At 50.5% G+C, this 22,663-nt stretch overlaps 1 protein-coding gene across 3 annotated transcripts in view; it reads left to right on the top strand.

The window, feature by feature from the left end:
- The window catches only part of TG (thyroglobulin), a 259,920-nt gene extending 239,856 nt beyond the window's left edge, over nt 1–20,064 (top strand). For all 3 annotated transcript variants that reach the window (XM_045049596.1, XM_045049595.1, XM_004000124.5), the window contains 4 exons: nt 230–337; nt 17,168–17,302; nt 18,736–18,926; nt 19,863–20,064. In XM_045049596.1, coding sequence (XP_044905531.1) covers nt 230–337; nt 17,168–17,302; nt 18,736–18,926; nt 19,863–19,948 — 520 coding nt within the window. In that variant the 3' untranslated portion in view covers nt 19,949–20,064. The remainder of the gene's footprint in view (nt 1–229; nt 338–17,167; nt 17,303–18,735; nt 18,927–19,862) is intronic.
- Nucleotides 20,065–22,663: the final 2,599 nt, after the last annotated feature.

The following is a 22,663-nucleotide window of genomic DNA, read 5'->3' on the forward strand; positions in this document are numbered from 1 at the left end:
TGATTCCTTGCTCTGGGGTCTGTCCCGGGCATTGTGGGATACTTAGCCGCCTTCCCGGCCCTTCCCCGCCGGATGCCAGTAAGAACCTTTTCATCTCCAGCTGTGACAACCACAACTGTCTCCCAAACATTGTCAAATGTCTCCTGGGCATTGGGGGTGTCTTCAGTTACGCTGGGTATATAGAGCTGCTACGTATAACAAAGCTCCCTCCTCTGCCTCATTTGCCCAGGGACTACTTCATCACCTGTCCTGTGATCGACATGGCCAGGCACTGGGCCAGGAGAGCCCGAGGAAACGTCTTCATGTACCACGCTCCCAAAAGCTACGGCCACAGCAGGTAAGGTTCGCCGGCCGGCACCCGCTCTGTGGCCGCGCAGGGAGTCTGGTAGGGCTCCAGGTCCGTTGTGTGACCCACAGGGGAGACTGAGGTACAAGTCGTGGCTCCGTGACATCAGCCATGTCGTTTAGCGTCTGAAAAATGAGTGTATTAGTAATGGCCACGTCCTCTCACAGTATTGTTGGAAGGGTGAACAAAATAACAGATATAAGAGGCCCTTTGGAGTTCCAACATTAGCTCTTGATGAGTTGACCTGGCTTGGGGGAAGAGGCTTTATCAACCCTCCACACTTAGGCCTCTGAAACCTGAGCACTCACTTTCACTTAAGAAAATGGTTTCCTCCATTTTTTTGTGCACAACAAAAGGAAAGTCTTGTTTGCCTCTGATCTGTACGCCATTCCTACTCTCAAAATATACTTAATATATTTCAATGTACTTTATAATGAAAGTCTCAGGTGCAACAAAATAATCCCCATGGAAAAAGGAAATAATAAGCAAGTGAAAGAAAGCCCATGATAAGTGAGGGGGCAACCAGTGGGCATAGAATATAGCCCTGCCTGTTCCAGAAGCCACGGACAAGATTTAAAAAGAAAGAACAGGGGCGCCTACATGGCTCAGTCGGTTAAGTGTCTGCTTCTTGATCTTGGCTCAGGTCATGATCTCACGGTTCGGGAGATCGAGCCCCATGTTGGGCTCTGTGCTGGGCCAGCCGTCCAGGTTGAGCATTTGCAGATAGCAGAAGCTCGGGGGGTCGAGTCTCCCAAAGATGCCGGAGTCGTTTTATTTTTTCTGAGAGTGGAAGCCGGGCCTGCCGTGTGGGGCGAGGACATTGATCGCCCACATCAGTGGTCTGTTTTGCAGGCAACAGGAAGATGGGGTGTAAGAAGGCCAACTTTAGAGCTGGGGCTCCTGCCCCACCACTCGTCAGCTGCAAGCTGGGCAGCATCCTTTGCCTTTCTGGTCCTCAGTGTCCTCATCTGCTAAATGAGGCTAATGGTTTCCCCTTACAGGGTTGGCATTCACCATATCTGGGATATAAATTATCTGGCCAAGTCAGGCCATGTATTCCTTGGCAATGACACTGAGGGAACTCTTAACAAACATACACAACTTCTCATTGTAATTGGCAACATCCTTCTAATGGGCTGAATGTGGCCACCGAGAGATGCCAGGTCCCAACCCCGGGGACCTGTAAATGTTGCCTCATAAGGAAAAAGGGGCTTTGCAGATGCGATTACGTTAAAGACCTCGACCCGGGAAAATGATCCTGGATTATCCTGGTGGGTCCTAGCTGTGATCACAAATGTGACTACGAGAGAGGGGCCCGGGAAGATACACAGAAGAGAGGGAGGCAGTGTGACCGTGGAGGCAGAAATTGGAGTGAAGCACCCATAAGCTAAGAAACACCAGCCAAGAATCCATGAAACCCCACCAGATTCCAGGCAAGAATCCACAAGAGCTGCGGGAGCAAGAAATGGCTTCTCCCCAAGAGCCTCCAGGGGAAGCATGTTGACACCTTGATTTCGGCTTCATGAAACTGATTTGGGGCCTCTGGCCCCCAGAACTGTGAGACAGTGAACGTCTGTTGTTTTCAGCCACCATGTCTATGCTGGTTTGTTACAACAGCCATAGGGAACCGATACTGTCCCCCAGACATTCTAGTTTCCCAAAGCACCCATTGTTTGCCTGGTTCCCCCATAGATTATTCAGTTTATATAACACTTCACAAAAGCATCCAGAATCCTAGTGAGGTTGGCAGGGTGGAAACGGCCATTGCTCTTCTACAGATGAAGAGTCTGAGGTTCAAGGAGTTTCATGTGATCTCCCCAAGGACCAGCAGCGGTTGGTTGTAGGGCATTGGCTTACCCATAACTTCTCTGAGACCCTGAACTCTCTTTCCACCAAACCGTGCGGACTTTCTGTTTCTCTGCTTAGAACTGTTTATGATTCCACCCCCTATCTACTTCCTAGATTCCAGCAGCTGTCCCCACGTGGTAGGAAGGAAAGTAAATGGCAGGCTCCTCTGGTGAGGAGGCATTCGGAAGAAGGAACGATGACGAGAGAGATGGTTTGGGTGGGGATGAAAGTTCCCCTCGTCACCCAGCGGTCACTCATGGCCGGGAGTTGTTTGTCGAATAAGCCTCGATGTGTCTCCCAAATGCCAGGGATCTCGGGATTCGCACCCAGTACAGGAGTCTGGTTCTCTGCTGTCCACCCTTTTAAGGCACAGATTACAAGAGAAGACATGATGCTCCCGCAGCCAGCCCATCAGAAGCCTTAAAAGTGTGCACACGCCATTGGGCTCCGAAATTTACGGTGGCAAACCTAGAAAGGCATCTGCTCCGCGAGGGCAAGATCAGTCAAGACAAAAAGGATCCATGTGATTCGGGGCAGGGGTGATTCGACCCCACCCCTGTTAGTCTCCTACCAGCCATAGCCAAGGTAGCCCATTCCGGTAGCCTCAGGCATTTCTTGGCTTGTAGACGGCCATCTTCCCGCCATGTGTCTGTGTCCAAATTCCCCCTTTTTATAACAACACCAGTCATATTAGATGGAAGCCCACCCCGTGTCCTCATTTTAACTCCGTCATCTCCGTAAAGACCCTATTTTTAACGAAGGCCATATTCTGAGGTCCTAAGATTAGGGCTCCAACATATCTTTTTTTTTTTTTAATTCTTTCTAATGTGTACTTATTTTTTAGAGAGACAGAGTGCGAGCGGGGGAGGGACAGACAGAGAGGGAGACACAGAATCCGAAGCAGGCTCCAGGCGCCGAGCTGCCAGCACAGAACCCGACACGGGGCTCTAACTCACGGACTGCAAGATCATGACCTGAGCCGAAGTCGGACGCTCAACCGACTCAGCCACCCAGGCGCCCCTAACGTATCTTTTGTAAGGGGCACAATTCAACCCAGAGCACCACTCTTCTCTCTAAAGTAACAGCCCTGCTCACGAGGCCCCCGGGTAGCAAGGGCCCAGAGCGGTCTGTTCCAGACCCGAGAACAACGCGGTCCTTGCAGGAGGGCTCCTTGAACAGACTCTGAATCACATGCCCCTCCGGGGATCCACGGACAGGGCTCCACTGTGCTGATCCAAAGACCCCCACCTCCCGCCCCAGTGAAAGGAGGCCATGCTCGTGAGCCAGACCCTCATGAAGTGCCTCCTGGGTCCTCACAGTCGCTCTGCCTCAGACCCCAGGGACCCTCCTGGCACAGAGTAGTGGGTGATTAGGAAATCATGTTGGAGCTGATCCAACTACCTCATTTGACAGGTGGGGAATGAGTCCTTTCCACTCTGGTCTATAGGCTCTTGGGGGCTCAGTTTCATCATCTGCAAATGGGAACAAGGAGGGGAGAGAGGTCAGGAGCACTTGACTCCACACTGGGCTCTGTGGAGCCCTGGCTTCAGGGCCCTGGAAGGAGGAGAACAACATTCTCTATACCTTGTAGACTGAGCTGTGAGTAAAGCATCGAGTTTATGCAGTTTAGAGAGGCATGAAACCCACTGGGCTCAGTCACCCGTAAGTGACTTCCGCTCTCACATGCTACCATTTGGGAGAAAAAAGACACTCAGAGCCACTAAAACATTTCACAGAGAGAGCTATTGCAATGTGTACAGAGGCAGAAAGTGTCCTGGTGACATCAGGCTCTCTGGGCCACCTGACTTGGTTAGAAGCCCAACGCAAGTCACTTAACCTCCTTGGTGACTCAGTTTCTTCACCTGAGAAATGGGAATGATCATGGGACCTGCTTCGGAGGGTTACTGTGATCATTAATTTGCACGGAGAATGAGTCAGACTGTAAGTGCTGAGGGTGTTCTATTATTCACACCCATCAGAGAGTGTCCTTGACAACTGTCTGGGTCTGTGTGATCTCTCCCACCACGGTCACGGGATGGCTCATCGTAGATGCTTAAATCAATGAATGAATCACCGAAACTAGCCCATTTAATCATTGGCAGGTTTCTCCTTTTTGCCTGAAAAGACATCTCTCTCATTCTGCCCTGGAGCTGTCACACCCCTCATTTATTTCTGGCTCAAACCTACAGACTTAAAATATATGTGCTGCCGTGCATTTTCAGCCATCTGTCTTGTACCTCCATTTCTGTGAGCATATATTAGCTTTCCTGGCGTGGCGAGCACACAAAACGCAATAAATTACCACTTTCTTAAGACTCTCGCTAATTGATCACAGCCTGGCATGGTTCTTTAACTGCCCCTGGATTATAGATGAGCTTTTCAGCCCTGAAATTGAGGGCCAAGCTCGGGGAGGAAGGTGTAGTGGATGGGGGAGGGGACAAAGAAACCAAAATGTATCCTGTGAGAAGAAGGTTCCATTTTAAGATTCAGACCGAAAGAATCACAGGATCCGGAAGATGATTTCATCTGTGTCCTTCATTTTATAGATAAAGAGACAAAAGCCCAAGGTAAGGAATTAGGTCCCAGCCCCAGGGCCAATCAGTAGCAACCTGGACTCAGACCCTGTCTCCTGCCCGCTCTCCAGTTTTGTTTTGTTTTTTGTTTTTTCAATCGTACCCTTCAACCCAAAGCCTCTTGAGTATCTGCCATGGCTAAATCCACTTCCTAGCTGTGTGGCTTTGAGCAAGTTGCTTAACCTCTCTGACCCTCTATGCATCTTCACCTATATACAGGGAAAGCAAAGTACCTGTCCCACAGCATGGCTCAAAGGGTTTAGGGGAACAGTGCCTGCATCTGAGATGTGTGTGTGTGTGTGTGTGTGTGTGTGTGTGCGTGTGTGTGTGTAGTTATGTGGTTGTGTGTATGTGTGCATGTAACACCTGGAAGTGTTGATTTCCAAGGCTGTTAACATGAAGAGGAAACATACCAGCTCTGCTCACTGGGGAGATTTGAGGCCAGTCTCCTCTGTATCTGCAGCTGTCTGTTTCAGGAAGAGAGATTTTCAATGATGACTCTAATCCAGGGTGTCTCAACTTGGCACCATTGACATTTCAGGCCGGATAATTCCTTGTGGTGACAGGCTGTCCTGTACTTTGTATGGTATTTAGCATCCCCAGCCTCCCTCACTCAATACCAGAAGCACCTCCATGGTTGGGACAACCAAAAACGTCTCCAGACATTGGCCAGGGTCCCCTGGGGGGGGGGGCAAAATCACCCCCTGCCAAGAACCACTGTTGGACTCCACTAAAACGGGGGTTATTACTAACAGCACCTGAAGGGAAGAGACAATCCCTTCCCCAGACTTGTCCTTGATCGACGCAGGACCCCTCTGCCCACAGACACTGCCCCACTGGAGCCCGTTGAGGCAGACCATGGGTGCACCATGGGAACAGAGCATGGCTGGTGTTTCTGTTACCAAGGTGACCCGAAAGGCTGACAAGCCTCTTTCCCATATTCACGCCAGCAGGGCCGTGGCCTGCCGTCCCCTCCAAGTTGGAGGTGCAGGACGATCCCTAGGAGGGCTTGCCCAGCTCTGTCTCTAGGGGCCACTTCCTGAACTCAGCGAGGACTCTTCCCTCCCGCCAGCCTCCTGTTCTGCCATCTTGTAGACCCTCAGCTGAAGTCCTTCTCTTGAACCAGCCCCTTCCAAAGGACACGCCGGTCCCAGTATCTTGTCAGGTGGAGCCCTCTCCGCATTCCTTGCAGCCCATAGCCAAAGGACTTCCAGACCCTGTGGCCAGCTCAGGTTTGGGGGACCCTCCCCCCATCCCATCTCTGGGGGCCAAGTCCCAGCAAGTGTGGAAGAGGGCACTGATTTATTCTCTGGTGTTGCCTGTCCTTAGACGGCTCTACCTAGGTAAGCCACTTACGGTGTGCCTCCGGGCAGGTGACAACCTCCCACAGCTTCCGTTTCCTCATCCGTGTGATGGAGCTCACAATAGCATTGGCACAAGTATAGGAGTGTGTCAGGATTAAATAAGGCCGCTCATGCAGACTGCCCAGCTAACTCCCCGACATAAAGTTGGCACTTATTAAGTGACCTCCAACACTGTTTAATGGGTTGAGCTAGAAGATTCCACATTGCAGCTGAATATGTCCCAGGCAAACAACCCCAGAGGAGGTGGTTTCCGGGCACCGGCCCCTGAAAGAGGAGGGGTGGTCACTTCAGAGAGCATATGGGGACCCTTCGTCATAAGATGCCTCCTAGTTCCCACGGAAATTCACCGTGGGGCTGTGTGTGGGCTGCTGTGGTTGAGTTGGGTGCTGTGGTCTGGACCTCGTTTCATAGTCCTTGGTCCCAGAGCCCTGAGATATCATTCCCACATTTCAACACCACAGAGGACATTTCAGAGACGCGAGTCCTGACTTCTCTCTGAATGGGGGTGGGGGAGGACTCTTGGAATTGCACCCCGACCCAGGCTCCACGTAGGATGCTGGACAATTCTTTACTTTGGGAAGAAGCAGCTCAGTGGAATGGGAGAACGCATCCTTTGAAAGGAAATCAGCTGAGGTTTTAATTCCATCTCTCGCGTTCATTAACGGCCTGCCTTCAAGCAAGTTTTTTTTTTTTCTCAGTTTCCCCACCTATAAAATGAGTACAGTTACATCTCCTTCATAGTATGGAGATTCAAGTCGATGTGTATTAAACATCTGGCATATTCTAGACGTTATGGTTATTTTTGCTTTGGGAACAATAAGTCTCTGAGAAGGAAAAAAAAATTCAAAATGACTTAAGAGGCAGCAATGTTCTTCCTTCATGAGATGTCCTGACCCTGGAAAACAAAGTCATAAATTCTGGACTCAAGACATTTTGTGCACCACGACATTTGCATTCTAGACATGTGTGTGTGCATTCCAGGGGCCTTTAACATTCCAGATTCAAAATATTATCTTTTTAATGGACTGTCTTGTTGAGTTTGTTGGAATTAGCAACCCAAAGAAAATATTAAGTGGCCGGATTCTTGAATGGGGTCCATGGGTCTGGCTACATCCTGGGGAATTGACAAGATTATTTACCAGTAAAGATGGAGGTAAGTCATTTTCTAAAACAGACTCCTCCAGCCTCGTGATCTGGAAGAGGGTGCATGCTGTGTGTCCTTTTTAGCACTGATTCAACAAATATTTACCTATTGCCTTCTATGCCCCAGATCCCCTTCTAGATCCTAGAGACGGAGAAACCGGCAAGGCAGAGAGGGGCTATCCTCTTTATTAACACTACCGTCAGGTGATGGGACTGACGGAGGTCTAAGGATGAGGTGCAGAGAGCAGACAGCATGCACATAGTAAGCAGAGTAATTCAGAAAATGGCCCTGGGAAGGAGAAAGGGAAAAGGCTCGACATGTTTGAGGATAAAGAAGGAGGCCAGGAAAATTAAAACTAGAATTACCCTATGACCCAGCAATAGCACGACTAGGAATTTATCCAGGATATAGGAGTGCTGATTGGTAGGGGCACCTGTACCCCAATGTTTATAGCAGCGCTATCAACAATATCCAAATTATGGAAAGAGCCTAGATGTCCATCAACTGATGAATGGATAAAGAAGATGTGAGATATATATATACTGGAATACTACTCGGAGATGAAAAGGAATGAAATCTTGCCATTTGCAACAACATGGATGGAACTGGAGGGTATTATGCAAAGTGGAATAAGTCAGCGAAAGACAGCGTGTTTTCACTCATATGTGGAATTTGAGAAACTTAACAGAAGATCATAGGGGAAGGTAAGGAAAAGTAAGTTACAGAGAGGGTGACAAACCATAAGAGATTAAATACAGAGAACAAACTGCAGGTTGTTGGGGGTGAGGGGTGGGGGGGGCAGGGAAAATAGGTGATGGGCATTGAGGAGGGCAATGAACACTGGGCATTTGTTGGGATGAACACTGGGCGTTGTACGTTAAGTAATGAATTATGGGAGTCTACTCCTGAAGCCAAGACCACACTGTATATAGCTAACTTGACAATAAACTATTAAAAAAAAAAGAGAGAGAGAAGGAAACCAGGGAGCTGGAGTCTATTGAGGAGAAGGAGGGTGGTTGGAGATGTGGGAGACAGGGTCTTGTAGTTCACATAGGCGTTCATATGCCATGATAGGCAAAGAGGTGGTATTTTATCTGAGTGTTGGAAAGGCATTGGGGATTTTTTTAATGTTTATTTGTTTATTTTAGGGGAGAGAGAGTGCACTCAAGCAGGGGAGGGGCAGAGAGAGAGGGAGAGAGAATCCCAAGCATGCCCCACACTGTCTGTGCAGAGTCCCATGTAGGGCTTGAACTCACGAACCGTGTGAGATCATGACCTGAGCCGAAGTCGGGAGTCAGAGACTCAACCAACTGAGCCACTCGGGTGCCCCTAGCTCACTAGAAACCAGGTGTGTTTCTTTTAATAGAATTGAAACCATGTTATCCAGTGGGATGATCAGTTGGTTAATCAGAGAAGTCCATTAAGACGGGAACTCATGAGAAACGAATCGGGTAGGTGTAGACCTTAAACATTTTATCGTCTCTGTGCACACAAACATGCGAGCATCTGCCATTCCCTCTGTGCAGGGTCGGAGGCTTGAGTTGGAAAACGCTCCTTTTGAAAGTCTTACAAAACCACAAACATAACGCGTGGCCTATGATTTCCAGCTTTGGTTTCTTGAAAGGGGGTCTCAACGTGATATTTAATTAATTTAATTAAGTTCTGTAATTACCACGACAAATACAACTTGCACACACAGGTTTGAGACAAACACAGTTGACTCTTGGGAAACACGTAACTTCCTGGGGAGGATGGATGCACCGGGCCAGGAAGACGCAGTCTTTTCTGAGCAGTAGTTGTTATGTTTTGTGCAGGGAATAAAATGTCCAGGTTAACGGGTACCTGGCTGGCTCTGCCTGTAGAGCACGGGACTCTTGAGCTCAAGGTTGCGAGTTTGAGCCCCATGCTGGGTGTAGAGTCTACTTTAAAAAAATATCAAATGTCTAGGGGAAGGCACCAGATTCACTGAAAGCTTAGCTTGTAACGCAAGCAAAACAGCGTATCTTTGATGGGCTTTCCGGTCTATGGAAGTGTTGCAGGTATTTCATTGGGGGCCGAAGGTGGGATTGTATTATTTAAAGTAAATCGGGGAGCTGATTTTTAAAGGATTGCCTAGTGAAACTTTTGGTAAAACAAAAGCCATTTGTAAAGCCTGTTCTTGCCTCTCGGCAACTCGTAGGCAGAATAATAATTCATAGGCAGAATCCGAACCTTTGCTTATTAGATTGGCCCAAAGAGAAGTGCGCTTATAGGCTTCTGTTTGTAAGGTCGTTAACAACGTGTCAACGTGTCAACCCCTCCAAAAAAAAAAAAAAAAAAAGCCTGGGAAACAGAAGGATTCCATTCCTCCTTGTTCCTGAATTTTCCGTCGGAGGAAGTTATTTAGAGATGCCGGCTAGAGATAAGAAAGGGAGTATATCTTACGGGGATGAGGTCAACAAACTTCCTCCTGCCGACAGAACAACAGGGGTAGAAATCTCTGGAACAACAGGCTCTCAGATCCGTTGATCAGATGGACTGGAGCAGGGAGCCTGTCCACAGCACAAGCCTCTTAACCCATGGTCGGTACAAGAGCCACCTTTGCGATGCAGATCCGTGGCTTGTTCGTGGTAGGAAAGATCCTCCCTACTCGCTCTCTATAGCTTGAGGGGAGCCCAGCTCAGATCTTTCCCTCGGAGGACACCACCTCCTCGGTCATTATGCTCCCTGATCAGCCCCAAAGGGCCATGGATGATGAGTCCCCTGCACCGGAAACAGAGCTCAAGTCAGGAGCTTGCGCGATGACTCATCTCTGAACTGTGGCTTTGGGCTGGCCAGACTGCAGGCCTGGAGTCCACATCAGCAGGACTGAAGAGGTCAGGATGGCTGAATGGGAAGGCTGGGCGACATGGTGTAAAAAGCACCAACCCTCTGCCCTTCCTGGACGAATGCAGCCACCCCGTGGTTTCTCAGTTCCGGTCTCCCCGCTCCCATACCATTTCAGGAATGCTTCTGGAAGAAACACAGCTTGCAGCTTGCTTGCTTAGAAGCCGCTGATGTCCCCCAACCCCTTGAAGGTGTGGCCCTCGATTCCTCTGGCCTCGGTTCTCACCCCTTTCACAGAACCGGAGCCTGCGGGACCTTAGTGAGTGAGTTTAGTGGTTCCCAGGCTTTTGGTTTTCCCGGACCAGGAAAAATCCCCATTTCGCTCTTCAGCATGAGGCATTTCTCGGTACAATCGACGAGACCCAAAGCTCTGGGGACTCTGCTGCCTGCTGCAGACCCCGGTCTGCCCCCACTCCCTCTGTGCCCGACCCCCGTCCCTGTCTGTTCCCACAGAAGCCACCCCATGACTTCCCACGCTCTGAGTCTCTGCTCCAAAGGCCCTTCCCGGCCGAGCCCACTCGCTAAACCCCTACTCCCTGACTTTCCACAAACTCCTCTCCTGAGACAGTGGGGTTGCTTCTCTCTCCCTTCTTGTGAGGCTTTGTAAACACTTTCCTCATTTGATATCTATCTGTCATACCCACAACACCTCTGAAAAATGGCGGCTTGTCTGCGTTTCCTCTTTGGCTGTGAACTCTGTGCCACATGGCTGATCCCCAGCCCCTGTTCAGGGCACCCCCCGCAGCAGGCATTCGGCAAACGTGACTCGAGGACAGTCTTGTGCTGACGTCCTGTGTTTTGCCATCATCCCCACTGAACTGTTTTCACACCCTGTGACTGAAACATAACGCTCGTAGTCGTCCCCGGGACATGTGGCCCGTCAGTTCCTCCCACACTCTGGCTGAACATAGCACCACGGACGTCAGCGACGGTACCTTTTCCTTGGATGGCAATTTGGAACTTTTGGAGGGATCTCCATCCTCTACAGTCTCTGAGCATCCAGAGGAAGGCTGAACAGAGATGACCAGACCCATTTTACAGATAGGAAGACCGAGGCTCAGAGGGTCAGCAGGGGAACCGGGGTTTGAGCCCAGCTCACCGGGCTCGGGGCCAGGATCTCTCCGAGTCCCCATGCCCACATGTGACAGTGAAAAGATCCAGACCTGGCTTGAGCCTGGGACAAGTAACTCTCAGGTGAGGGGAAGTCTGTCCAGAGGGTTATAACCAAAGACAGCAAATGACAGCTAAAAGTTTGGGGCGCCTCGGTGGCTCAGTCAGTTAAGCATCCTACTTCGGCTCAGGTCATGATCTCGCGGTCCGTGAGTTCAAGCCCCGCGTCGGGCTCTGTGCTGACAGCTCGGAGCCTGGAGCCTGCTTCAGATTCTGTCTTCCTCTCTCTCTCTCTCTCTGCCCCCCCCCCACTCATGCTCCATCTCTGTCTCAAAAATAAATAAACATAAATAAATAAATAAATAAATAATAAAAATAAAGGAACGCCGGGCAGGACCACTTGCCTGCACAACCAAACCCCAGGTTTGGGTGTATGATTTCTCAGTGATCACACCCAGCACAGAGCAGAGAAGCCCAATAAGTATGTGCGAATGGTCAGCCCATGGCACCATGGACGCTCAGCTAACCAGCTCCTCCTTTTACCTTGTCAGTCCCTGGAGTGTTCTTCTGCGTCTCCTTCTGCTGACGCAGAATCCAAATTCTGTCTTCTCCCTCCAGAGAGTCCTGGGGCTCTCAGCCGGGGCCCAGAGTCCTCTGATCCTCAGTGCCCTCTTCCACGGCTCCCACTGTCTGACCTTCCTCCAGATGTCTGCCTTAAACTGCTCGAAATAGCTCCAGCATCCTGATAACGATCGGCTCCGCTAAGGAAAAAACAAAGCAGAAGTCCTCAGCCACAACAGCCTCTCAAACTAAACAGAGCAGATGGGCTGGAAGACCAGGACTTTTCCCAAAAGCAGTGCTCTGTGACCTGCTGGGGTCGCCCACAGTGGCAGGCTGGAGGTGACCCACACCTGTTCCCAACAGCCATCTTTCCCCAACCCCGAGCTCCAGGACGTCACCTTGGTGGTCTGAGATTGTCTATGGCAGCGTTGCTGACAGTATGGAAATCGGCAAAAGGCAATCGTTAAACCTTAGCCAGCACACCACTGGCACCGATCTTGAGAAGGTGAGGAAGGCGACGGAGCCCCTCCCAAGGAAGGTGATGGAGCCCCTCCCAAGGAAGGCGATGGAGCCCCTCCCAAGGAAGGCGATGGAGTCCCTCCCAAGGAAGTGTCGATATACAGCGTCACACCGTTTCACGTATAATTTCGGGGAACTCACGGCCCCCCGAGACCCTACAATGGAACTCTTAGGTTAAAGGCCCCATGCGTAAGTGTTCAGGTGTTTCTCAAAGCTAGAGAGGAAAAGGGAATGAGTAGATGAGCCAGAGACTGAGCAAGAGATTTGAAATCTTTTTAATTAACTAATTAATTAATTTTGAAAGAGACAGAGAGCATGAGCAGGGGAGGGACAGAGAGAGAGGGAGAGAGATAATCTTAAGCAGGCTCCACACCATCAACACAGAGCCCGACTCATGAACTGTGAGGTTCAAGACCTGAGCTGAAACCAAGAGTCAGACATTTAGCCAACTGAGCCACCTAGGCGCCCCCAGAGATTTGAAATATTTTATTGCCACACCTCACTTGATGTTTGCAAGCATGACTGTGTCACCATTTTACAGAGGAAGACACTGAGGCCAAGAAAGTTTATGCGTTCTGTCCAAGACTTCACGGATCCTAGCTGATCGAGCTGGGATTTGAACTCTGCTCTCGACGCTATTGGGAACGAAGCTTTGCTTGGAAGAAATGAATAGCAGACAAGGCCACTGTGGTAGGCAGAACCCTCAACATGGCCCCTCTACATGACCACGCCCTAGTCCCCACAACCTGTGACTCTGTTACCTTCCATGGCAAAGGGACTTGGCAGATGTGGTTAAGATTCTTGAGATGGGGGGATTATTTGGGGTTATCCCGGTGGGCCCCATGTAAGGACATGAGTCCTTCAGAGCGTGAGCGGGAGGGAGAGGACCATGTCAGAGCAGGCTGGCTCTGATGGTAGAGGAAGGAGGCCATCAGCAGTGGCCTCCAGAGCTCCGAGTGGCCTTCAGTTGACAGTGAGGCAGAAAATGGGAACTGTGTCCTCCACCTCAAGGAGCCCAGTTCTGTCACAGCCAGTGAGCAGGAGGCAGATTTCTCCCTCGGAGCCTCCAGGGGGAACAAAGCCAGCTGACGCCTTGATTTTAGCCCAGTGAGACCCGTGCCGGAACTTTGAACTCTGGAAACGATGAGAGAGTATGTTTGTGTTGTTTTAAGCCACTGAGTTTGTGGTCATTTCTCAGGGAAGCCACGGAAAGTTCATCCGGTCACTTCTCTGAAGGACCTCTCAGAAACAGGCCGCGTCCCTCCCACACTGTAGGGGAAGGGGCAGGCCCTGGTGTGGCAGCGGAAGGGAGAGGGCGTCGCCTACTAATGCCAAGCTACCCTGGTTCCTCTGCAGCCCACACAGGAGTGGGTAGCCCCTGGGGTGTGTAACGAGGCCAGTGCTCAGCCGGCTTTGGAATCACAAACCCGGCGTAGGTCTGGCATCGCCACTTCCCAGTGTGGGGCCCTGGCGAGAAAATGGCCTCTCGGAGCCTAAGTTTCTTCCAATGTAAACAGTCTGCAAATTACTCCAAGAACATCTACTCTCAGGGTCCTCGAGATAACTGGGGGTGAAGGGAACCCATCAGCTACCAAGAGTGGCTACGGGAGAGATGATTTTTGTTGCCGTCAATTCTATCTTCCTGGCTTTTTTATTTTTTTCTTCGTGTTCCTTTTTCCCTCTGAGTCTTACAACATCACTGAGAAGCTAGGTCATTAGTACTTTTCAGTGACCCTCAGCCCCTGCACACAAGTAGATGGAGAACTGGATTTGGGGTCTGGGGGATTCAGCTCCGGATCCTGGTGCTCCCATGTCTGAGGCATGTGGCGGCATCCTGGGTCATCTCCTGGGAAATGTACGGATGATAACATTTATGTCCTTGGCGGGTCCCGAGTGTTGGATGGTCAGAAGCCCACTCTGGTACCTGGCACAACTTCGTGCTCAGGAAATGGCAACTGGAAACAGGCACTGAGTTGAGCTGGCTGTAAACAGGTGACCTCGGCCACCACAGACTCTGGGCTTTTGTGTGCACTTGACCAAGTGCAGTACACAAATACTTCTGGGCATTGGACGAGGGACTTAGCCCTTTGGGTGCCAGGATGTATAAATATTCATGCCGCTACCCCCTTCCTGCCCCCCTGCTTGGGAATAAGATGAAAACCGTCCCTAAGTGGGTGTGGGGTGCCTAACACTGTTCGCAGAGAGACACTGCACTCTGTGGTGGAAGTTCCCCTCCTAACCGTGTGCCGTTAGCCCTGTTGGTCTCGCAGGGTCTCCCGTCTCTTCTGTGGCCCCTTCCAGTGTGGAGCCTAGTGTTGACACACAACAACCAAGATCATAATACTACCCGGCTCTTGTCAAAGCACTTGGAACTGGCTCACACGTGGCTGGTTCAGTCTGGTGTTTCATGATAAGCAAACTAAAACCCAAGTTGAGTGACTCATCCAGGGTTACTCGGGCAGTAAGTGACAGAGCTGACTCAGCAGAGTGACTAAGTCCCATGTCGTTCCCTCCATGCTCTGTTGACAGCCATGTGTGTGCTTGGCGATTGTGCTTATGGTCCCAGGAAGGATTCCAGCCCTTGAGACCCCTCGAGGTCCCCAGGTGAGGCTAGGTGCCTGGGCGTCGGGCCCAGCCCTGCCCTTGTTGGTCACCCTAGTTCTTGGCCTGTGCAAGGGAGGGACTACAGGGAAAGTGCTTTGTTGGCCTGAAATGTTCCCTTTTACACCCTTGAACTTGAGGGTCCTGCTTCCCAGTCTCAGGAATAACCACCACAAATCCCTCTGATTCATGGCCAGAGCTGTGCTGTCCATGAAACATCGTGCCTGCCCTCAGAGTGATTTAACCTCCACCCAAACCACCTGTATCTGGGAGCCAGCTAGCCCAAGCCCTTTCCCAGCACATGCGTCCAGTGGGCGTCTTCCTGTCATACCAGCACAGATGAGAACCACTGGTGACGCTCTGTGCCCATGGCCAGAAACTCTGCTATTAGCTTGACGATGGTGATCTCATAGAAAGTAGAAGGGTGGATACCTTTCAAGTCCTTGCTACATGTGCCACCTTATTCCAGTCTTTATAATGACCCCACAAAGCCGGTATTTATGCACCTGCTCCAAAGCATGGAATCAGGGAGGCCATGTAACTTGCCAGAGGTCACTGGCCTGGAGTGGGGAGGACTCAGACCCGGGGTGGTGCCACTGGGCTGCATGCCCCCCATCAGCTCATGCCCCTGTCAGTGCTCTTGAGCTGACTCCGCTCTTCAATTCACTGCGTGTCTCTGGGTAAGTCAGGAAACATCTCTGGACTTCGTTTCCTTCATCTGTAGAATTAGAATTGGCTCTTGTGATAATCTGTGGCCGACTACAAGGTTAGAGAGTACAGTCTCCACACAAGACCACTCTTACTTCTGACACCAAGTGCAAATTCAAGGGCCTCCCCAAACCACCCTCAGGCTTGATTATTCTCTAGAAAGACTCACAGACCTCACTGAAAACTGCTAGACTCATGGTTACATCATACAGGGAAAGAAGTGAATTCAGACCAGACAAAGGAAGAGCCCAGGAGCGTTCCAATGGAGAGCCCCCACAGTCCTGTCTTTGTGGAGTCAGGAAGGGTCACTCTCCTGATGTGTGACAATGCCCACAAGGTAGCACCAACCAGAGAGGCTCACCCAAACTTGGTGTTCAGAGGTTTTATTAGAGCCCAGTTACATAGGCATGATTGATTGATTGATTGATTGATTGACTGCCTATGGTTGATCTCAGGCTCCACTGATACCATGGGGCCTATATCCCCCACCCTAAGTCACATGGTCTTTTGGCATGACCTGTCCCCACCCTAAGACTGTCAAGTGTGACCACGTTTATGGAAAATCCAGTGCAATCAGCCTCTGCCCTAAACAGAGGTATGATCACAGGGCGCAAAGGCCAGACTTCTCTTTGGGGAAAGTCAAGTTCTTTACTACACAGCTGTGAAGTCCCTTCTAGCTTTTTCACTGTGACACTCTCCCAGGGTTCACCCCCATGGCCCCGAGTACCCCTGAGCTGGTCTCCCCAAGGCCAGCCCCAGCCCAGTCCACTCAAACGTCTCATCTGGCCTCTAAATCCTTATTCTCTCCTGCATGCTGCTTATTAGATGTTCAATTCAGTCATAGTATATATTTATTGACCAGCCAGCAATGGTGTGTCAGGCACTGGTCTAGGCTATATGGATGAACGCCATCCTTGAAAAGGTGTGCAAGTATAAATCGTATGAACAAGGGCTAACACAAAGAAGGGACTCAAATTACAGACTATTTTTTAATATTTATTTTTGGGAGAGAGAGCGACAGAGCATGAGTGGGGGAGGGGCAGGCAGAGAGGGAGACACAGAATCCGAAGCAGACTCCAGGCTCTGAACTGTCAGCACAGAGCCCGATGTGGGGCTCGAACCCACAAACCGTGAGATCATGACCTGAGCCGAAGTCGGCTGCTTAACTGACTGAGCCACCCAGGTGCCCCTACAGGCTATTTTGAACAAACGAATGTTCCATTGACATTGCAAACGTCATGGTTGGAATACGGTCCAAAGAGTATTCTCTTGGAAAGTTGCTCATAGGCATTGTTTCCAGAGAGGTGATTGCTCAGCTTTGGGTCCACTTCAGCCAACAGATGTGGGCCGCCATTGGACTAAAGGCCAAACCAAATCTTAACTAAACAAACCAAGCACGGAATCCTACACGTAAACAAAGAAAAGTCTTCATTTGGGGAGGAATGTTGGTTTTCGGGTTGTTTGGCTTATCCAGAAGTTTACGATTCCTTTAACTGTTGCTTCTTCTTATTTCCGTGTGTTTTCTCAGCCTGGAGTTGCTGGCAGATGTTCAGTATGCCTTTGGCCTTCCCTTCCACCCTACCTACGAGGGGCAGTTTACTCTGGAGGAGAAAAGCCTGTCACTGAAAATCATGCAATTCTTGTCCAACTTCATCCGATCCGGGTGAGTGGACAGCATGTGCCTGCTTCTGCCATCACGCCTCCCTCCCTCCCTTTGAACACTTTGCATTAGTGGACTGCCTCTACCCCACCCCCCCAGCCTTTGTGGTCACCTGCCACTGGGCTCCCTGTCTCAGTCCCCCTCTTCTAGCCAAAGCTACCTCTGTGTAGATTAACCTCGGTGAAGGGACGCTCCAGTCACGCGCTCCCTTATTCAGCCGCGTGTGACGCCTCGAGATCAGGGTTCCCGGAGCTCAGTGCTATGGACGCTGGGGCAGGATAAGTCTTCGTGGTGAGGGCGTCCTGTGCATTGCTGGCTAGTCAGCACCTTCTCTGGTCTCCCACTGCGAGAGGACGGTAACCCTTCCCCCCAGGCATGAGAACAAAATATCTCAGTGCCAAATGTCTCCTGGAATACATAGTCACCCCAAGTTGAGAAGCACTGTCTTAGATTTTCAAATTCAGTTAAAATACTCAAGACCCTTCCTTATCGACCCTCGCATCCCCGCACCCCTCTGTTCTAGCCCAAGTACCGTGCTCACTGTCCCCACTTCCAAAATTGGTTCCCCCCCACACACCTTTATGTCCTGGCCAGACATGCTCTGGCCACCTAGCATGGTACTCAGGCCCCTGGGAAGGGAAAAGGGGAAAAAGTCAGGTTTCATCCGTAAACCACGCACAGTCTGAAACCTAAAGCCCAACCGAATTAAAAGGGCAAAGTTGAACTTTGTATAGTTTGTTGTAGGAGTTGAGCAGAAAGACAATTCTTTTAATTCAGATTTAGAAAATGTATGGCTGGAGACGTGACAGTGGAGTGGGGCCTGGAAGAATCGCAGGATGTTCAGACACAGGATGCCAGCCCAAAGAAGGCACCCTCAGGTCGAAGGGATGAGAAACACCTTGTTTGGTGAATGTCAGGAGGTCAGACCTGGTGGCAGGTGTGGGAAGGCGCCTGAGTGTGAGAGGATATGACCTCCCCTTCATAGGGAAGGTGGCTCACAAGGGGCAGACAACTTTGCCTGGCTCGCCCCCCCCCCCAGGCCTTGGACAAAGGGCCCCTAGAGATTGGTTGTGGTGTCCAGATACAAGGACGCCAGGATACAAGGGGACACGGTGACCAAGTGAGCATTCAGAAAGACAGGAGGGTAACGTGAGGTCCTGAGTAATGTTTCTGGGTCATGAACTCGCGTCTTTCCTTTTCCAGAAATGGCCTGAGATGGGTGAGGTGAGTCAGGGGCCTTTCTGCCTTTAATCATTTGGAATGCAGCGGGAGAGCACAGCGCTAAACATCAGATCGGGCAGATTCAAACTCTGCCTTGACACCTAAAGATGTGTGATCTGGTCCTTAGACACTGAGTGCAACTGGAAAGTGATCCCAAGTGACAAAAGGAATGACGCGTTTCCCTCGTGGATGTTCCTTTCTTGTCATTTTCCCAGAAATCCCAACTACCCACATGAGTTCTCAAGGAAAGCCCCTGAATTTGCCACCCCCTGGCCTGACTTTGTCCCACGTGCCGGCAGGGAGACCTACAAGGAGTTCAGTGACCTGCTTCCCAATCGACAGGGCCTGAAAAGCGCTGACTGCTCCTTCTGGTCCAAGTACATCCAGTCTCTGAAGGCCACGGCAGGTGGGGAGGCTGGAGCGGGAAGGGGGCTGGGCAGAGGGCAGATGGGGGCTGGGCAGAGGGCAGATGGGGGCTGGGCAGAGGGCGGACGGGTTGTTAACCCCCTGCATTTACTGAGCTCGCTGGGTGGCAGACGTAGGTGGAGCTCACTGGGGCCAGTGAATCATAGGGTGCCATCGGCTCAGCATTTTTTCATGAAGAGCTCACAGTACTGGAGGTTCTTCTGTTCTGATGGGGGCAAGAGGGGAAAGTTAGAGATACAGAGAGAGAGAGAGAGAGAGAGAGAGAGAGAGACAGGGCGAGGACACCAGGGGCCTGGGTGTGGGATTTCTAGCCAGGGGAGAAGTGGGCATTACCACTTCTTCCTGCTAAAGAGAACTTCCTGTTGAGCAGGCATTAAGGAGAGAAAATGAATCATAACGAGGGCCCTGGGAATACAGAAATAAGTGCAATGCCTTTAAGAAGCTTCCGGGAGAGTGGGGGAGTGAGTGATGTAATCCAGCAAATGGCCCCTTGGCTTTCCCAGCACCACGATGGACGTCTGCACCCAAGCCAGTGGGAGCCTAGGGGAGGGAGGATCTGGGAAGGCTTCCTGGGGAGGTGATGGTGGGGCTGAAGGTTTTTAGAATGGCAGGATTTCTTCATGTGGCAAGAGATGGGAGTGGAACATTCAGCAGGGAAGGGACCTTGCCCAACATGCTTTAGACGGCTAACACTGTATTAGCCTCCAAGGCCAAGTGGCTCTCTGTTGAACCCAAGTCCCATTGTACCCTTAGCATGACCGATGGTGGTGAATCTGATGTCCGTCCCCTGGAAATACTCCGCTGTTGAGCAATCATTGGGAAGGCCCATCAGAGGCTGGGCTCTCTTAGGGCCAAGGGGGAAGACATGGGGGGAAGACCTGATTGGACTGGACCAACCTTGCCTCTCCTGTTTCAGACGAAGCCAAGCAGGGTCCATCAGCAGAGAGTGATGCGGAGGACCCGCCGACAGGAGAGCCAGGCTCCAAGAGCTACAGCAAGTAGCTGTAGCTGCTAAGACGCCCCTGCCCAGTCTGCCAACCCCACCTCAGGCTGCCACCAAGGGCATCTTATTCTCTAAAATAGCCACTAACTTTCAATAAAATGTCTACATGCAGTGACGCATGGGTGGCTCGGATGTGTTTCTTTAAGACAATCCGTGGGGGACGACAAACCACATGATCTTCCTGAGGCTTGAATCCCAGGCTGCCACTTCCTTCCAGCCAATATTTGTGGAACATTCTTTCTCCCCCAGGCCCCGTGCTGATTTGCCAGGGAGGCAGGGATCCTGCCCTCTGGATGGAGAAAAGGACAGGTAAACAGGTGTTGAGAGTAACACAGGAAAGGAGATTGCATCGAGGGTGGGCTCCAGAGTTGTACAGTCCCACCCGCACGTTAGAATTCTCTTGTGAAGGTTCCAGAATGGAGACGGAAGACCAGCTGGGCCGGTGTAATATCCTAAGCAAGAGACAATGAGGTCTGAATTAAGGCCGTGAGGGTAGAAATGGGGGAAGACAGAGATCTGAGAACCCTTTTAGGAAGCAGAATTGATAGGACTTGACTGAATGTGAGCAGGGGTAGAGGAAAGGAGATGAATTATTACCCCAATTTTGGTTGCTTTGGGTTCCCAGATAAGCAACAGATTTTATCACCTACCCCCCTAAAGGACACACTTATGAAGGCAAATCTGTTTAAATCTGTCTTCTCTCTCAATCACACACACACACACACACACACACACACACACATACACACACACTCCAGAGAGACAGAGACAGGGAGACAAAGCAAGAGAGAGAGAATTAACCCAAAGTAAAAGCAAATGGAGCTGGTTAGCAGTCTGTCATTTATGTGGTACGTCCTACGTTTACGTACATCCGTCTCATTGGGGCATAGACCAGACTCACTATTGATTCATATGTTGGGACCATCACCCCCATTTTGCAGATGTAGAAGGGGAGTCTCAGGAAGGGTTGTGGTGTGCCTAATTTCATACAGGGGAGAAGGTGGACAACCAGAGTTCAACTCAGGTCTTCCGGTTTCTCTATTTCCTTGCACTCTCTAGACTTCAGATACGTTTACAGTGGCATTGTGTGTTGTGCAAAACCCTCCTGAAAGCACTGAGGACCTCAGGTAACTTCTAAGCTGCTTAGAGGATCGATCAGTTAGGATAGTTCAGTGCCAGAACCGAACAGCCAATGAAAGTGCCTTAACCAAAGGATACGGCGGGAGGGGGGTAGTCCTAGCATTGGTCAAGGTCCCAGACTCTTTCCAGCTCTCCTCTCTGCTGTCTTCAGCACACGGATGATGTCTCACTTCACTGCCGCAGTATGGCTGCCACAGTTCCAGACATCACATTTGCTCTTGACGGCATCCGTGCTGGAAGAAAGCAAGGCATGGTATAAAGGGCCTTCCCTTCAGGTGTCTTTTTCCTTTCTTGGAAAATTTCTTCCCCAGAAATCCCCAGCAAAATTCCCTTTACGTCTCCTTGGCCATCATGGAGTTGTGTCCCCACTTGTAGACCAATCACTGACAATAGGGAATGGGCTTACCATGACCTGATGAGACAAACACGACTTATTCCCTAGAGTAGGAGATACCGCTGTGTCAACAAAGCTGGAGTGCAGTTGGCAGAGATGAATGGCGAGATACTTACTGGGTAGAAGCCTGGGAGTTTCCTCAGCCACCAACACCTTAGTGGGGGCTTCGAAATAAGATAGACCTGGGCATGGTCCCATGCTCTGCCAGGTGTTCACAGTAGCAGAATGACTTGGAATAATTCCTTTAGCCCAGTGGTTCCCAGCCTTGGCCATTGGCTAGAATCATCTGACCCCTTTTACAAAATCCCAATCCCAATACCACATCCCAGATCAGTTAGATCAGAACCCTGGAAGAGGAAGTGGGTGGGGGCAAGGCATCAGGGAATTCCAAGGCATGGTCAAGAATGGACCCTACTCTGGGGTGCCTGGGTGGCTCAGTCAGTTGAGCGTCGGACTGCAGCTCGGGTCATGATCTCACAGCTCGTGAGTTCGAGCCCCGTGTCGGGCTCTGTGCTGACAGCTCGGAGCCTGGAGCCTGCTTCTGCTTCTTTGTCTCCCTCTCTCTCCGCCCCTAACCCACTCGCATTCTGTCTCTGGCTCTCTCAAAAATAAATAAACATTCAAAAAAAATTAAAAAAAAAAAAAGAATGAACCCTACTCTTAAAGTCAGCCCTCGACCCAAGGGCTTGGAATAAAAATTAAAAAAGAATGGACCCTACTCTTAACTTCTCTGATCTTTATTTTCCTTACCTGTAGAATGGATTCCATGAAGTTTACTGGATGAGCAATGCTTAGCAAGGTGCATGGTGGAAGCACTTTTATTTCTGCCTATTACTCCCCATTTGTGGGAGGCAGAATAACGTCCCTCCCCAATTCATAGACCCTGTGGAGGTCTAAGGCTACACAACAAGAAGGCATTAGGTCAGAGTTAGAGTTAAAGATTGCCGATCAGCTGACCTTAAGATGGGGAAAATGATTACCCAGGTGAGCCCAATGTGACAACAATGTACTAACAGTTACCACGGGGGTCCTCAAAAGTAGGGGAGGGAGGCAAGAGATGGGAGGTGAGAGACAGCAGTGTGAGATGGCCTCAGCCCAACATTTCTGGAGTTGGAGGAAGGGAATGAGTGGCCCCTAGAAGCTGGAAAAAATCAAAGGAATCGATTCTCCCCTACACCTT

This window comes from Felis catus, chromosome F2, assembly GCF_018350175.1.
Source record: "Felis catus isolate Fca126 chromosome F2, F.catus_Fca126_mat1.0, whole genome shotgun sequence".
Taxonomy (NCBI): domain Eukaryota; kingdom Metazoa; phylum Chordata; class Mammalia; order Carnivora; family Felidae; genus Felis; species Felis catus.